The sequence below is a fragment of the Dromiciops gliroides genome, chromosome 4, assembly GCF_019393635.1.
Source record: "Dromiciops gliroides isolate mDroGli1 chromosome 4, mDroGli1.pri, whole genome shotgun sequence".
NCBI lineage: Eukaryota > Metazoa > Chordata > Mammalia > Microbiotheria > Microbiotheriidae > Dromiciops > Dromiciops gliroides.
The window spans coordinates 41,720,978-41,733,392 of record NC_057864.1 but is presented as its reverse complement, the minus strand read 5'-3'; the positions used below and the strand labels follow the sequence as shown (position 1 = coordinate 41,733,392).

At 44.9% G+C, this 12,415-nt stretch overlaps 1 protein-coding gene across 1 annotated transcript in view; it reads right to left on the bottom strand.

Annotated features, from left to right (window-relative positions):
- The window catches only part of SELENOF (selenoprotein F), a 47,679-nt gene extending 35,800 nt beyond the window's left edge, over nucleotides 1–11,879 (bottom strand). The window contains exons 1-2 of the mRNA XM_043962572.1: nucleotides 11,527–11,879; nucleotides 4,212–4,379 (exon numbers count right to left, since the gene is read on the bottom strand). Of these exons, the coding sequence (XP_043818507.1) occupies nucleotides 4,212–4,379; nucleotides 11,527–11,601 (243 nt within the window). The 5' untranslated portion in view covers nucleotides 11,602–11,879. The remainder of the gene's footprint in view (nucleotides 1–4,211; nucleotides 4,380–11,526) is intronic.
- Nucleotides 11,880–12,415: the final 536 nt, after the last annotated feature.

The window sequence follows — 12,415 nt, the reverse complement described above, 5'->3', positions numbered from 1 at the left end:
AGAGTGGAACCCCCCCCAAAAAAAAACCAGGAGATCTAGCATGGATTAAATTTAGTCAGTTGTTGATTTAAAAAATTAGTGTTCACTGTGATTATGCAATGTTTAAAAAAGATAACAGGGAATATGAGGTATAAACAGTTTAATTTACAGGCGCTATCAGGAAAATATTCAATCATTAAACTGAAATGTATGCCCCAAGGTGAGTGTTTTATTATATAAATTAATTTCTTAGGCTATGGACAGATTTAGCCAGAACAGACTCATTATGTACTTAGATTGTCAAATCAACCAGAATTTACTCAGCTTCCCAACTGAAGCTATTTCTCAAAGCACTTATTTTGCCTTTGAACAATTACAAGTGTGCTATCTGCACCACTATCCTGTGTTCTATTAGGCTTAAGTTCTTGAAGGGTGAGGAAGATGTTGAAGAAAGGAAGTTATGGCTATAAGAGTTAAGAGTCACACAATAAACATTTATTAAACATGCCCTACGTGATAGGGCCTGTGCTAAGCACCGGGACACAAAGAATGGCAAACTATAGTCCCTGTTCTCAAGGAGCTCCCTGTCTATTGGAGGAGACGACACCTAAACAATTCTGCACCAACAAGCCAAATGCAGTATAAATGAGAGAGAAGGTACTGTTGTTGTTTGTCCTTCATTCCTGAAGAGGACCATGACATCGGGGATGATGTCATGACTTGCACTGAAATGCATTTAAGTGAGGGAGGGCTGTGCAAGGTCACCAGCCTCTCTCTCCTCCAGAGCCATCCAGTGGCAAGATATACATCAGGGTGACTGGAAATGGCCTGGTTGTTTAAAGCAAATTGGGTAAAATGACTTGTCCAGGGTCACACAGCTAGTAAAGGTCTGGGGTGAGACTTGAACTCAGGTCCTCCCAACATCAGGGCCAGTGTGCTATCTACTGTGCCGCCTAGCTGCCCCTAGAGGGAAGGTACTAGCATTAAGGGGGAATCCAGAAAAGTTTCCTGTATTGAGTGGAATTTAGTTGGGTCTTGAAGGAACCCAGGAGGCAGAAATGAGGTGGAAGAACATTCTAAGCCTGGGGTGGGGGAGGGGGTGGGGGGTGCAGGGATGGGGCGGGGGCGAGGCAGTCAGAGAAAACACCCGGAGCTGAGAGATGGACTGTCTTGTTTGAGGAAGAGCAAAGAGCCCCCCTGCTGACCACTCCTTCCTCTCAGTCTGTATATCCTCTTCCTCTCACCCACCTCAATGACAAGCAATGCTTGGCTTCCTTTACTCTCCCTTCTCTTTTCCCTCTTGTCAGAACAGAACTTATTCACCCCCAAGACCTTTGGTTTTCTTCTAGAATCTCCCTCAATATCCTTCAGAGATTAGGTTCTGAAAGGACCTTTGTTTTTTGACATCATCGCACACCCCCTTCCACTCACTAAAATGCATTTCCTGTCAGCGTTTCTTTGGACTAGAGTCAGCTTTTCAAAGCTCCACCTCAGCCCTAGTTTTCTTGTCAGAAATGCCACCCCATAGTATTAAATCCCGTGTTGGCAGGTGAGTTCTTCTTGATTGTAAACCTATTACTTTTCCCACTGTATCCCAAGAGGAGCTACTCTAGTTTACGGCAGAAGATGCCAGGGTCTGTGTGATCCTGACTGAAGTCCCTTGGTCCTTAAATTGTTGGATGGTCCTTTTGCTTGGACGCGGGAGTCCTGGATGGGGGCCTTGACATTCCTGGGACTTTTCCTTTTTTGGGTTCCTTTGGGGAGACTGTTGGTAGACTCTTACTTTTACTTTGTCCTATGGTTCTAAAAGATTTAGTCAGTTTTCATTCATGCCTTCTTTACATATAGTGTCCAGGCCCTTCTCAAAAACAAAACAAAACAGTTTTCAACAAGTCCAATGATGGTAAGTTATCTCTCTCTGATCTGTTTTCTAGGTCAGCTGCTTTTGATGTATCTTATATTTCTTTTATCTTTTTAATCTTTTGGCTTTGTTCTAATATTTCTTGCTGTCTCATGGAGTCATTGATTTATTGGGTTTATTCTAGCTTTCGTGAATTCACTTTTTAGAAAACATCCATTTCTTTTTTAAGCAACCTATTCTATTGATCCACTCCCCACTTCTACCACCACCTACCCCCAGTTTTTATTTCATTAAAAAAATGTCTTGCTTGCTTCATTCTTCTAGGTTCATGTCTTCCCTCTGAGAAACCCATTCCCTCCCTCCCCCTCCCCCTCCCAAGTCTCTGATCTTTCTGGGGATCTCTAGCTTTGCCCTGATTTTTGACAATGGTCAGTGTTTTCTTTGATTCTCTTCTTTCCACTCCAGCTTTAGTTTCTGTGACAGGGCCAGGCTCTGCCCTACACTGCTCTTTTGTGTGGGGAGGCCCACACTGCTTTGTCTTACCCTTAGGGTTCTTGCATTGATTTCCAGCTCCTAGGGTCAGGCTCCCCTGGATCTTTGTGGTTCAGTGCTGTACCTTCAGGACCCTTTCTGCCTGGGGCTATTCATCACACTGGATACTGCCCTTCCTGGGGGATTCCTGAGGAATACCCAAGGTCCTTACCCTGAGGCTTTCTGACCTCATGGGTTCTTTACAGGAGTTTTCTACTCTTGTTGCCTTTGGCCTAGCTCTGCTGGGGGCGGGGTCACCATTCCTGCTGCCTATGGATTTCTGACTTTTTGTGTAGTACCAGGTTGGAAGTAATCACTTAACTATTTCTCATTGGATTTTTTTTTTTTTTAGTCATTATTCAGACTGGAACGAACATCAGGATTTTGCTTGTGTACGTACATGAGAGCTGGGCTGTCAGCCTATCATTCAGGAAGCCACCTTGGCAGGAACCCAACATGATAACCCTCTTTTAAAAAAAGGTATTTATATATATATATATATATATATATATATTAATTAGGAAAAAAATCTGTCTTCCCCTTCTCCCAACCCACTGCACAAACACCCACAAACCCATTCCTTCTTCCACGTGTCCCTCTTCCCACTGAGACGTTATCCTAGCTCAATTCTCCATCACTTCTTGCTTATATGATTCCTTATTCCTAATACTTCAGTGCTCCTGTCCATTTCCCAGAACAGTTGGCAAAACAATCTACGCCCTGAATGGCACAGTTTCAGAGCTGGAAGGGACCTTGTTGGTCTCTGAGTCCAACCTGTCACCTGAAAAAGAATTCCTTCTACCTCACTCCTAACCAGCAGTTATCTGGTCTTGGAAGACCTCCATTAAGAGGAGCCTATTCCACCTGTGGCCACCTCAGATTGTCATCACATCTTTTCTGCCTTTTTTCCAACCCCCGCCTTTTATTTTCAATTCTCTCCTTTGGGGCCCAAGAAAAGAACTAGTCTGGTCTTCCACTTGACAGCCCTTCAAAAACTTGAAGTTAGTTATCACCTGTCCCCTCAGTTTCCCATCTATTTCTAGTTCCTTCACAGATCGGTTGCTAATATATGTTAACTGGTTCCTCTAGGCTACTAAAAGACTAATTTCTTGGCCTAGCATTTCAAGTGACACACAATCTGGCTCCAAACTAGATTTTCAGATTTCGACATCATTCCTTTTCATACAACCTCTGTTCTAGCCAAACTGGCCTACTAACTGTTCTGCCAATGTGGAATTCCATTCCTCTCATGTTTTTGCCCAGGCTATCCCATTCCTCCCATTACTGGGGCACAGTCTTTCCTCAACTTTGTGTCTTAGAGCTTAGTTTTCTTCAGGATCATCTTATAAGCCACATCTTCGGTCGATACTGCATTGCTCTCTCCCTCCTCAAATGATCTTGTTTTCATCTATGAAGATACAGGTCGAACGCCTTAACAAGATGCACAACTAGGTTCTGGCTGGCAGGGGTACTTTTGTTTTTGCCTCTGTATTGCTAGCACAGCATTGTTTTTTTTTTTTTTAGTAAGGCAATTGGGGTTAAGTGACTTGCCCAGGGTCACACAGCTAGTAAGTGTTAAGTGTCTGAGGCCAGATTTGAACTCAGGTACTCCTGACTCCAGGGCTGGTGCTCTATCCACTGCGCCATCTAGCTGCCCCCATAGCTAGCACAGCATTGTTATAAATGTTTGCTGAATTTCCTTTCTTGAGTCACCAATAAATTGGTTGTTTCCATGAGAGATGAACAATTATGAATTAAGTAAAATCTCAGCTCCCCCCCCCAATGATTAAACAGATTATCAACCTTCTCAACTTGTCTGCACTTCAACCTGTAAAATTACCTTTCGGGTTTCAAACTGTGCTTCTTCCTGGCAGCATCCTCTGCAATCAGGATCCAGCTGAGTTAGGCTAAACTGTCCAAGAAGATCACAAGAGCTACAGAGCAAATTGCTGGAGAAGCCCAAGTCTCTGCATGCTTCTGATGATAATTCAGATCCCTGCGCAGATATCTGAAAAGAGACAGTGAAGACATTCAGCAAGAGTCTTTCCTAAGCACTTAGGACAGGCCAGGCACCACAGAACCCAAAGAATGGGACAAGCCCTACTCTCAAGAAGTCTTCATTCTACAGAGAGGGTATAAGTGGGAGTGTGGGGGCATGGGGTTGGGGAAGGGATGGGAAGAGAACGTGTACAGACATGAGGAAACACACACAAACAAGAGTAAGGTCATTGGAGGAGGGGATAATAACCTCACCGTGAAGGAGGAGAGGCTCTAAAAATGATATGGAACAGAGACAGAGACAGAGCACTTTGGACTATAACTGCAACTTCAAAAAGGAAACCTCTCTACCCACTTGCCTAATACATATATGCCAGCTAGGTAAGATCCATGAAGTAGAGGGGCTATGACTTAGCTAAATTTTGTGTGCTCTAAAGAACTGAGCACAGTGCTCTGGGCGAGGCTTCTTTACTGATTGTTCATCTCTGCTCTGTCCTCAAAGAAAAATCTGCCATCACTTTGTACAGAACCATATTAAAGTACAGAATCAAAAACCTTTCTATGTTATTAGCCTATCCAAGCTTTCCATATGTTATGATTTACTTATTCCCTTGAACAAAACTTTAAATGATTCAGGGGGCTCTAAAACACATGACTTTTAACCTAATCTGAAACACACAGACACATCAATAAACATTTACTAAGTGATGAGTACGCCATGCACTGTGCGATGTGGACACATATGTAAATACCAAATACCTTGGATTTACTTTGGGGGAGGAGGCATTAGCAGCTGAAGCCAGTCAAGACCTTGTTCTGGAGGGGGAACCTGAGCAGAGCTTTGAAAGAAGCAGGGGATTCTAACGGGGGGGACGAGGATAGAGCATATTCCCAGCATTGCAGCAAAGACATGGAGCAACAGGGAACAGCAAATAAGTCAGTCTGGCAGCCTGGTGGCGCTATAATGCATACAAAGAGTGCTGGGCCTGAGCTCAGTAAGACTGAGTTCAAATTTTGGCTCAGATGGTTACTAGCTGTGTGACCTTAGGCAAGTCATTTAATCCTGTTTGCCTCATTTTTCTCATCTGTAAAATGAGTTGAAGAAGAAAACAGCAAATCACTCCAGTACCTTTGCCAAGAAAACCCCAAATGGGGTCAGGGAGAATCAAACATGACTGAAAAATGACAACAACAAAAAAGGATATGGGGGGTGGGGGTGGATAGGGAAAGGAGGTAATATACAGTGCCAGTGTTAAATCATGGAATCTTACTTAATTTCCAAGGTGCCTTTTGGCTTTTTAAATAAATTTTTTTTTAAAAGACTAGATTTACTAATTATTCCTAGAAAGAGATTAAACAAGTGTTAATGGCATTACTAATCCATATGCATGCCTATGAACCTGTATGCTTCTATTTGCCTAGAAGGAATAAAACGAAAACAGCTCTGGATTATGATACAAATGTCATGATTTCTATAGTTTTGTTTTTACAGCTATAAGAACATCTATCCACAAATTGTCCAAGATAATTTGATTTGTATCATTCCAATCTGAGGAGCCCTATGAAACAAATGCCCTAAGCCACACTGAACACTTCCATTCTTAAAGAAAAAGAACATTTGGAAGGTGCTTTCAGAAAAAATAACCACTTCACGGAGCATATAAACCCACTTTCTCAAATGTTAACCTTAAAGAACCATTAGTTTGGAATTTACAGCTATTCACTTCTGCATCTACCTTAAAATAGAGCATCCTGGCAACCAAAGTGAAGTAAGCTGCAATTTACTGTAATTTCAAGCACCCTAGAAAACCTTGGAGACACTCCTAGAAAACTACCATTGGAATACGAACTGGCCATTTATCCTCATGACAATATAGCAACCATTTCTGTCAATAGTTGTCCAAATTTTAGCTAGTGGCAAAGAAGAGAAAAGAAGGTTAAGTAATTAATGCTGCTCTTTGGGGGGAAATTTAGCTTGGGACCAAGCTTAGGTATACATTTTGATGGCTAGATGGCTAGTTGGTTGTGAAATTGTATTGTAATAATAACAGCAGTATTTCACATTTATCTAGCATTTCCATGCTAGATATTTTTCAAATACAACCAGGGTAAAAAAAACTGCACAGTTTAAAAAATTTTTTTGATTATTACCTAAAATTTGAGATCACCAGTATTTTTAGAGATTTCAATTTTCAAAAAAGAAAACAAACTCAGTTCTTACTTTGGAGACTATCACAATTAGCCTTTGTTGACATGAACTGAATCTTATTTGTGCCACGAGAGACTCTTAAAGACAGATCTTAATCGTAATTTTGTACCTAATAGCATCATTTAAATAGGTCTTGAATAAAATGAGGTTGAACTGATATGAGTGAAAACTGAACTGAATTTCAAAGAATTCATAGGAAGAAGGAAGGCCCTTTGGTATGAACAAAAGAAAAGGCAGAAAGATAGGAGAATTAGGAGAGTTAAGGGTGACACTCAGGATAAAATTTTAAGACTTGTTCACTTCTTCAAATGTGGGTCATTTCACCCACATTCTCAAAAGGTTCTATAATTACCTACTCCCTAGGATCATATTATTTAGCGCTGGAAGAGACTGTAAAGATAGTCTTTGGTTACCTTTAATAGTCCAATTAACAGTTGCCTAACCCACTGATTTTATTGAGAAACTGAGGCCCAACAAGATCAAGTGCCTTACCAAGGTCATATATGTAGTAGGTGGCCAAGTTACAAAGAACTGCTCTCCCTGGATCCCCCAAACCAGGCAGTGCTGCACACTATTCTACCCAAACTACAAGATAAAAATCCTGTAAGTGAGTTCAGATTTTATTCCTTTGGGGTGGAAGCATAATTTAAAGGGCGGGAAAGAGTAAATGTAAAGGGAACAAAGTTCATGCTTTTCATACTGTGTACATAGTGACCTAATGTGACCAAAAAACCCCTCAACTCAGAGTACACTGAGGAGCCTTCCTGATATTAACTTCCTCAATATTGAGCCCCCCCCCTTAGAATCACTACTTAAAACTTTGTTCAACTGGGCACATGGCAGGCCGCAGTATTTCAAATGCACAGACTGATCTGAAATTTCTAAATAGGGCGGTTCATTGGAATACAGATCAAACCCAACCAAAAACTTTAAGGAGTTTGGTAGTGTAGTATCCTTCGGTTCCTGCCGAGGTGGCAGCACAGATGCATTTGGGCAGGCAACACAACCCAGAATTCTTGTGGGTGAAGCGGTGTGCGTTCTATGGCAACAGACTGGGAACCAGGAGATTTCTGTCTTAGTCCAGTTAGGCTTGGCCATAACTTGCCCCATAACTTTGGCTGGTCATTAAAAAAATCTTTTTCTCACGTAAAATTTTATTTTCTTTCTATCTCTTCCCCACCCCAAATGGAAGGGGGAGAAAACTCCCAGTGTCATGCAGAAACCAAGCAAAGCAAAGGGAACAACAAACCAGCTGAATCGGTCTCCTCTTTATTAGGAGCAGGGGAGTGCTCTGTTGCCAGATTCCTGAATTGAAGCCAGGCACAGCCTTTTGTCTTTGTGACGATATTCTCATTGTATACTTGTTTGTTGTTCTCCTAGTTCTGCTCCCTTCACTCTGCATCAGTTTACACAAGTTTCTCCAGGATGCTCTGAAACCATTCCTTTCACCATTTCTTACAGCACAAGAATGTCCAATATGATAAATTGGCCAGTTCTTTTTGCATGGCAAAGAGGGTTAAGTGACTTGCCCAGGGTCACACAGCTAGTAAGTGCCAAGCGTCTGAGGCTGGATTTGAATTCAGGTCCTCCTGAAGCCATGGCCAATGCTTTATCCACTGCACCACCTGGCTGCCCCAATTGGCCAGTTTTTAACGTACTGATGGGCACCCTCAGTTCTCTGCCTGCACAAAAAGAGCTGTTCTAAAGAGTTCTGGACACACGGCCATTCTGCACTTTCTTGGTTCTCTTTGGGCCAAGTCATTTTAATGACTTCTTGGGCCTCAGCTTTATTATGTACAGAGAGAGAGAGAGAGAAAACACCAAGAGTTTGTCCTGCTCTAAAATTTTACTATTTTAAGGCTCTTTTAGTTCGAGCCATGGCGGCCTCCCTGGAGACCCTTTATCAACCATGAATACCAGGTCCAGCAGATCAAATCCCTCCTGGTAAAGTGGCAGAAGACTAGCTGTCTTATCTTAGGGAGGAAGAACATATTTCCGATTATGTGACTGAATAGGAAAATATGGTTAAGTCGGTCCAAACTACCCCTGTAATTTTGTGTGAAATGTTAGAGATGTGGAAAAGTTAAGTGTAGCAGAGTGGAAAAATTGCAAAAGAAGTTAGTTATCACGAGTTCCAATCCTGACTCCTGTAATGAAGGGGGAAAAGACTCAGAGTTGTCATCCCCTTTGACTCTGCTGAACCCTTCAAAGACATATGTTGCAAGGAGTTCAAAGACAGAAGGAAAGGTCTCCTATATACAAAAAGTATTTGTATCACCACTTGTTGGGGGCAGCAAAGGACTAGAAGGAAAGAGGCACCTAACAGACTGGCAGGCGGCTGAACTGGTTTATTCATATAATGGAATCTTATGGAGTTGTAGGGAACAACAAGATTTCAGAGAAGCTTGGGAAGAACTGATGAAGCCTGAGGCTGAAGAACCAGGAGAAGGTACAAAATGACCAGTGGGAAGTCAAGGAAAACAAGAGCGGTGGATTTCTGAGTTTAGATCTACGATCAATCACAATCTCACGAAGGAAGGGTAACTCGAGTAAAGCAGGAGGGCACAAGTGTGGAACAAAGCACACGTTTCCAGATATGGCCAGGTGGACCGAATTTCCTTAAATGGACACCCAATGTTTGGAAGGGTTCACCTGGGACAGAGGGAGGGTGGAGTGAGAGGCACTGGGAACCAGCAGTGATGTAAAAAAAACCTCCAGTAAGACATTTTGAATCATCAAGTGGGAAACAAATGTGAGCTACTGATGCTATTGTTCCGCTACAATTTTACATTTAGGTGGTCAACATTCATGATTCATCTTTTAAAAGGACTGCTTTTAAGGAGCCAAGCACTTATTCTAGCACTTGTAGTATGCAATCTGCAAATTTTCAAGGGCAGGGCAAGTCCCAAGAAGAAAATGAAGAGAGCATTAATTGAACTGAAGCTAAGGGACAGGAGGAGCTGACAGGGAGAGATTAGGAGGCTTAGAAGAACTGAAATGTTTGGGTCTCTTCCCCAGGAACTGGGAAAGGCCGTGTGGTGTTAGGAGTTAGAGAAGCTGACTTTGGATTCCAGTGGGGTCACTTGCCCTATTCCTTAACCTTATTGGAATTTAGCTTCCTCATTTATAAGATGAAAGGGGCTGGACTAAATACAACACAACCAATTAGTCAGTGCCTGCTAAGACAAAGAGTTTAGACTATGAAAGCTGTTCTCAATATACAAAACATGCCAACTCTTGTTTTTGTTTTTGGCTCCCAGTGGCTGGAACACCTTCCTCACTTCTGCCTCTCACAATCTCTGGTTTCCTTCAAAGGACAGTTGGGGTGCCACCTCCAGAAGCCTTTCCCGATTTCCCCCATTATCAACACTTAAAGTTGATTTTATACACACACACACACACACACACACACAGATTGAGAGAGAGAGAGGGAAAGAGAGGGGCAGGGCAATGAGGGTTAAGTGACTTGTCCAGGGTCACACAGCTAGTAAGTGTCAAGTGGCTGAGGCCAAATTTGAACTCAGGTCCTACTGAATCTAGGGCTGGTGCTTTATCCACTGCAACACTTAGTTGCTCCCAGTTATATTCTTTTTTTGGGCTTATATCTGTGCTTGCTAAATTCCTTCAGTAGACTGGAGGGCAAGAACTGTTTTAAGCCCCAGCACCTGGCACACAGTAGGCACTTAATTATCACAGAATCCTTTCCCACCTTTAAGAAGCTTAAAATCGATAGGAATCTAGATGATGCAATGGGCAGTTTTATAAAAACGTGGGCTGTCGGGAGAGGAGATTTTTGTTCAGGAGTCGTTTGGACTAGATGGCCTATGAGGTCCTTTCCAACTCAGATTCTGCCACTGGGGTTTTCATTTTTATACATGACAAAACTAAAGCCCGGGAAGGTTGCTGTCCAAGATGACTCAGGTAGTCAGAGCCTGGAGTGAAACCCTGTTACCTTCCCTAAAGATCCAGAGCTCTTTCCAGAATCACAGAATCTCGAGGAGTTGGAAAGAACCTCAGAAACATTTTCGTGTAGTCTGTAACTGAACAAGAATTCCCTCTAACATGTAAGGAACAATTCCACACCCTCTGTAGCCCAAACAATACGTACACAGATAAATACGATCATGATCAGGAAAGTGCTTTACCAACGTGATCTCATTTGGTCCTGTAAACCACCCTGTGCAACCGGTGCTATAATTATCATCCTTTTACAGATGAGGAAACTGAGCACACAGAGGGTGAGGACTAGGACCACACAGCTCTTAGGTCCTTCTGGTCCTAGTCGAATAACATTCTATACCAGGTGCTTCTCCTGAGTGAGTGACAGACACAAGAGACCAAGAGAGCTCAAGGGCGGGCAGTGGCACAAAAGCCCAGCCAGGAGAAATTATCAAGGAGTTATGGATGGTCAACGTCAAAAGGTCTCTCAGAGGGTTCAAGGAGGAGGAGACCGGAGAGAAGGCCCTGGGATTTGGTATCTGTGGAGAAAAGGGTTCCAGCCTGAATTGGCATTCCACACCTACCATGTGGCGTCGGTCACCCGAGAACGTCCCTCACCTCTTAGGCCTGGTTCAGCTCTACTTGTACGAGTTTACCTGTGTACTGTGCCCCCCCCTTCCCCGCCCCCCATTTTAACCCCCGGGGCTTAAGCACAGAGGGACTAGCCAACAGTAGGTCATTCAAAATGCTCGCCGACTATTGGCAGCAGGCGCTCAGTAAATGCTTGCTGACTCGAGGGCCGAAGTGGGCTCTGATAACCGTGGGAAGCGAGACGGAGGCCCGGGGGAGGCAGCCGAGAACGAGGCCTCGTAGGGAGGCTGGGCGGGCGGGGCCGGCCACGTAGCGGTCCGGCCGCAGTCGCTTCCAGAGCTGCCCTCCTCAGTCGCTCTGGGCCCCCAGCCCCTCGCTCCGGGCCCCCGAGGCAGCTGCGGAGGCACCCAGCACTCACCGCTTGCAGCACCGACACCAGCAGCAGCCGCAGCCCGAACGCTGGAGCAAACCAACTCTGCCCGCTCGCCGCCATCGTCGCCGTTATCCTCGGGTCCTGACGTGGCCCCAGGACCCCTTCGCTTGGGGTGACTAGCGCGGGGCCTGACGCTCTGGGGAGTTGGCTTTCCGCTCGCAGCGCACAGCAGCCCGACTCCGAGCCACGTGATGGGATAGAGAACTCCAGGGGGCGACCACCTACAATATTAAGAGGGTGCGAGGGTCTTTTTGTTCTTCTTTCCTTCCCCCAGCGTCAGGCACCTTATCGGGACCCCTATAAATCTGTTCCTTTGGAGGGCCCTTTCAGTTTCATTCATGGCTTTTCTTTCCGAGTCCTAAAACTCTCTAGCTTCATCCCGCCTCGCTCTCTCGCCGCGTATAAGCCAATCACTTGCTGATCTGATTTTAATGACAGCTGAGCAAACCAACCGTAATCCCGAGCGAAGGACCACTGCAACCAAGGTGGCAAAGGCGGGGTCCAATAGCGGCTTGGGTCGGTTTGGAAAGGGAAGGCGGAGTGTTTGCTGAGGCCCGGAGGCGGGGCTGCTGAGCAGCGTGCGTGAATGCGTATTGGGGAGGGGGCGGCCCCGAGCTGGGGGCGGGGCCGAGGGCGGCGCAGTCGCAGCCTCTGTGCTGGAGCGGGGCTCCGGGAGGGAGGTTGGCAGTGGAGGAAGAAGGGAGGCGGGTGTGCAGAGCGATCGAGTGAGCGAGCGAGCGAGCTGGGAAGGTGCCGGGCTTGGTCCGGCTTAGGGGAAGCGAGAGCCCGAGTGCGGCTGAGCGCGGGGGGCCTTGTGGTCGGCGGCGGCGGCAGAGGCTGAGGAGCAGCAGCGGGCGCAGGCGGCGTTGGCGTT